The sequence below is a fragment of the Diabrotica undecimpunctata genome, chromosome 7 (genome assembly GCF_040954645.1).
Source record: "Diabrotica undecimpunctata isolate CICGRU chromosome 7, icDiaUnde3, whole genome shotgun sequence".
NCBI classification, from domain to species: Eukaryota; Metazoa; Arthropoda; class Insecta; order Coleoptera; family Chrysomelidae; genus Diabrotica; species Diabrotica undecimpunctata.
The window spans coordinates 54,276,853-54,281,939 of NC_092809.1; the positions used below are offsets into that span (position 1 = coordinate 54,276,853).

The 5,087-nt window shown below is 31.9% G+C and overlaps 1 protein-coding gene across 1 annotated transcript; it reads left to right on the top strand.

Annotated features, from left to right (window-relative positions):
• The first annotated feature begins 512 nt into the window (after positions 1 to 512).
• On the top strand, positions 513 to 3,513 carry LOC140445364 (endocuticle structural protein SgAbd-6-like). Its single transcript, XM_072537343.1, has 2 exons — positions 513 to 704; positions 3,220 to 3,513. Exons 1-2 carry the CDS (start codon positions 586 to 588, stop codon positions 3,455 to 3,457), a joined length of 357 nt encoding a protein of 118 aa, XP_072393444.1. The 5' UTR covers positions 513 to 585; the 3' UTR covers positions 3,458 to 3,513.
• Positions 3,514 to 5,087: the final 1,574 nt, after the last annotated feature.

Below are 5,087 nucleotides of genomic sequence, written 5' to 3' on the forward strand. Positions count from 1 at the left end.
AACCTATCCCGAGTACATTTAGTGGAAGTGTTTTCAGTATTTTATTGTTAGATAAAATAATACAACTAATCCAATTTCAACATCATAGTGGGGAAAAGGAAGTCATAATTAGAAGAAGAATAATAATATTTCTTAAACAGCTTTAGTAAATTAAAATAAAACTATTTGCTTAATTAAAATGTTAGTAATATTTTAGGTAAGATTATAATGAATTATAATACTCTGGCGATTGCCTTAATCCAATCCTGCTATATGCAATTCATTTTATTTCGTGAGAAAAAATGTGTGTATGTAAAAAAAATATTACGCAACCGGTGTCATCTTCAAAAATTATTAACTTTTTTCAGAAGAATTTACATACCTGACTTTTATGTGGGTGGGCCCATCACATTTACCAAATTTCGGTGCATATTGTTATAATAATTAATCCATTGACATTTAGGAGACAAAAATTTGGGAGAAGGGGTTTTCTCCTACTTTTCACTAAAATTTCAGATTAATATATATTAACCGATAAGATCAGTTGTCAACACAAACACATTTTTACTGAAATAGTAGCAATAATCATAAAAAAGCACTATCAAGATGTTTAAAGTTGCATTGTTTGTGATTGCCTGCTTAGCTTTCGCTCAAGCTAGACCTCAAGCTGAGAGCAAAATTCTGAGATTCGACAACGATGTAAGGCAAGATGGATATCAATTTGGGTAAGTTAATTTTTTTTTTATTTTAAATCTAATATTTACAGTAATATTATTGTTTTCTTTTGTTTTTTTATTTATTTTTTTTTGCATTCACTATATCTACGAACTAATCTGCATTTAAAGCATGCTTTAATGCTACTTAAATGCCGTAACCCTCTAAATATTATGTTTTTTTTTATACAAGATGATCTGATAATATTTAGAAAAATATTAGCCTAATCTTTAAATAGACCCATCTTCAGTATTCAGTACCTATGTGTTTGATTCTAAAGACAATAACTTCTAAATGTTCCAAACACCTGTCTATATTTAATTATCTGTTAGTTTGTTTCACTTACGTCATTAGACCTGCTAGATATAAAAGTTATTAGGGTAAAGGGGTGAAATTCACTATCATTTCAATTATGCACGAATATCTTCCAGAATTTCCTATCGTTTACCATCATCTTCTCATGCTTCTCTTAATGTAACTACTTTTTTGTTAAGTTGTTTTGCTGTTACCTTGTTCCAACTCTCCCTAGGTCTTTCTCTCTTCTTTTCACTTTGTGCTGTAGTTTTCCATACTTTTTTGACCGTTATTTCATGTTTTAGTGACATCAGATGACAGCAAAAACTTAACTGCCTTTTTTAATATATTCCACCATCAACTCCATTTTTAATCAACCTCTTATAATATTACTTCTAAACCAAACTCCGCTGGTTATTCCCTTCGTAAATATCTCATCTTTATGAAAAAAATTGGTCTATATTATATAGCCGTAAAAGTTAGTAGCCTCATTATTTCTTTCGTTTTGATGATCGTTCTTTCTATTGCCTTGTATAATTTATTTGCTTTGTCTATCATTTTATTTACCTCTACTTCTTGTCTGAGTTATCAGTACTAAATATTCAAATGGTATTGGCAATGGAAAACTGATAGATACCATCAGATACGCAGATGACATAGTTATATTGAGCGATGACTTAAATGTCTTTAAAAATTCTGGTTAATTGTTGTAAAACTATTTTAAATAACTAGGTTATTATATTACCGAACTGTTAGATCCAGATAATAGATAACGTGTAGAATTGAGATCGCTCGTACAATTTTTTTTTTAAATAAGGCCACCCTTTTGTAACCATAACTTGAAACTTCAACTTTGTAAATGCATGGCTAGGTACATTATAATTACATATGGTGAGTTGTCTTGTGCCGTTTTGAAGGGACCTTGAAAATATCTAGAATTAACCATTAAGAGGCATTTAAAATGAGGTTGTATAGACGAATAATAAATACACCATGAAAGGCTAAGCAAAAAAATAAAGCAGTTCTCAATAGAGCAGAAGTTACACGTCATCTGATTAATAGTGTCAAATTCAGAAAAATATCATACGTAGGACTTATAATGTGGAAAAAAATATAATATTCTTCGACTAATTATGATGGGTAAAATTGAAGGATGCAGGATAATTGGTAGAAAACAAGTATTTTTGTTGAATATTGTCAGAGAATGTACCAGAATAGGAAGAGTGAAACAACCTTAAAATAGCTTAAAGCAAAGAGTGTCTTGCTGTGTTAATTGCCATTACCAAGGGAGCTTAATAAGGCACCTTAAGAAGAAGAAAGATCTCGAAACATGGTAGTTTATTATTTGTTTTTGAATCTGACTCTGTATAATCCATCGATTGTTTTTTGTATCATTATTATTCGTCAGACAATTAAATAAGGTTCACTGGAAATTTTTTTTCTTTCCTTTTTGTATTGATATGTTTATCATAATACCTCTGCCTGTTAAACCTTAAGTTTATAGACTTTTCTTCTCTATTCAGTTATGTTAATTAATACATTAAGAAAGTCTAATACAAAAGTTTTGGAAACAATTTTATTTTTCACGATTATTATAATACATTTCTTTATTTTTTCTTCTACTTTTTTTTATATATACATGACTCTGTCTGTTTTTAAACGTGCCCGTAGTATGTTGTCGTTTCATTGTTTTCATGGTCTTCCTATTCATAGTCTTCCTATTGGGGAACTGTTTCTTGCTGTCTTTACTACTCTATTTGTTGTCATTCGGCTTATATGATTGTTCCATTCTACTCTTCTATTTCTTACCCAGTTCTTGATCTCCACCTTGCATCTACGTGGTATATCTATACTTCTTGTTTCTGCCCCATATTATGTCATTATTGGTCTGATGACTGTTTTGTAAATTCTGCCTTTAGTTTCTTTCCCGATATTTTTATTTCTCCATATTGTTTTCTTTAGGCAGCCTGCGGCTCTATTAACTTGATGTTTCACTTCAGTTTCGAGCTTTCCGTAGCTAGATAATGTGTTGCCTACATATTTACACTTCATCACTTTTTTATTATAGTTATTTGATTCAAAGTTGAAAACTACATATTTATTGAAATATTGAGAACATATAGTTTTTGACAGTTTAAATTAATACTTTAGAGGTAATTCAGTCTGCCAACTCTATGTTAATATGTTGGTAATTTATTAGAAAATTTTTTCAACGTTTATTAATATTTTCAGATTTGAAACCAGCGACGGAATCCGTAGGGAGGAAAATGGAGTCTTCCAAGCAACCGCCGACGAATTAGGTATTCTTACTGTTAACGGTGAATCATCTTACCCTCTTGGAGATGGTCTTCCCTTCTACATCTCCTTCGTTGCTGACGACAAAGGCTACAGGCCAAAATACGTTATCGGCCAAGGTGCTCCCGGTAATTCCGGTGTCGCCAGAGCAATTAATCCAAGAATAACCAACTAAAAACTCATTTTAGTGCTTATTTAATTATGTTTTAATAAAAATTTATGATTTTGTTATATCTGTGTACTTTAATTATTACTATATTGTAGAAAATATTAGAGAAAAAAAAGGGTTAACAAGATAAGGCAAGCATGGAAAACGGTAAAAAATCTGAGAACAAATAGAAAAGAAGTCAGTTGAATAAATTTAATAAAAGAAAGATCGAATATTACTCACAACTTCTGACTGAAATAAAGAACGCAATTCACGAACACCATTACAACAACATATGAAGTGGAATACAATGAAAGGACATGACTTACCACCGGAGTGGACAAAAGCACATATTAACAATATCTACATAAAAGGAAATAAAAAAATTGTTCAAACTACAGAAGGCTAAGTGTCATAAATTCACTCTCAAGACTCAATGGAAAAATAATAAACAATTCAATTTAAAAAGAGATGACATATGTAGAGGAACAAACATGGCTTTCGTGCAGGCAGATCCTGTATAGACACCATATTTTCTCTTAAGCAAGTTATTGATAAAAGATTAGACCATAACCCTTTAACTCGTGTTTATAGATCTGACAAAGGCATACGATAGTGTCTCACTTAGTGTCAATACTCTGGGTTGCAATGAAAAAACCTCCATCGTTTTAGCCCTGTTCATCATCATCATCGTTCTTTTCTTTTTTATCATCCTATTCCTCTTCCTGAACCTCCCCTTCGTTTTGATTTTCTGAGATATCATGTATCATATGTAGAATTCTCTGTTTTACTTGTATTTCTTCTTCGCAGTCACTGTCATCACTAACACATCTTTCTATGTCGGACAGTTTTTCTAGCTTTTCTAGCAGTTCCTTCTCCGTTAAATATTTTATTGGAGGCATTTTACCTTAAAAATAAAAATAGCACTTAGTCATTGTGGATGCAATTGTACCCACCGAATTTAAGGTAGCTTAAAACGGGGTTACTTTGCACTGAGCAGGGTAACTTTGCACCAAACGTGTAAAAGTATATTTTCTGTAAACCTACGCTCAATTTTGTTTATATATTTTTACTACCTCTAGAGCACATAGGCAACATCGCAATACATGAGTAAAACGTGCGCGATTATCTCAGCGGTCACCAGTTATCTATCAACAACAGTTAGAATATTAACCTCGAAAATCTATTACTAACTTTGCAAAATTATACTGTGCAGACAGTCCCAGCGAACACAAATTGGTATACGTCTAATGGCATACACCACAATCGATTGCAATTTTCAGTTGTTAAAATAACGGTTTTAAACCAGGATATCAATAACAAAAAAAACATTGTTTACATGTGCACTTAACACGTGAAATTGGGTATACTTTCCACCGCCACTTTGCAAGTGGTGCAAAGTATCTCCAAGAGTAAAAGGTTAGTAGGAAAATGGTTTTTAGGAAATGCCCAGACGATATAAAAGGAAACTGGGATCTCGCAAATATGCAGACTACTCAGAAGCAGATTTAAAAGCATGTCTGTTAGCAAGAAAAGATGGCATGAGTAAAAGAGTTGCCCCTGAATCCTTTAACATTCCAAGGAGAACTATTGTTTTACAAATTAAAAGAAATACACGCTGGAAAACCTGGATACCCATCACTATTCTCTTATGAAG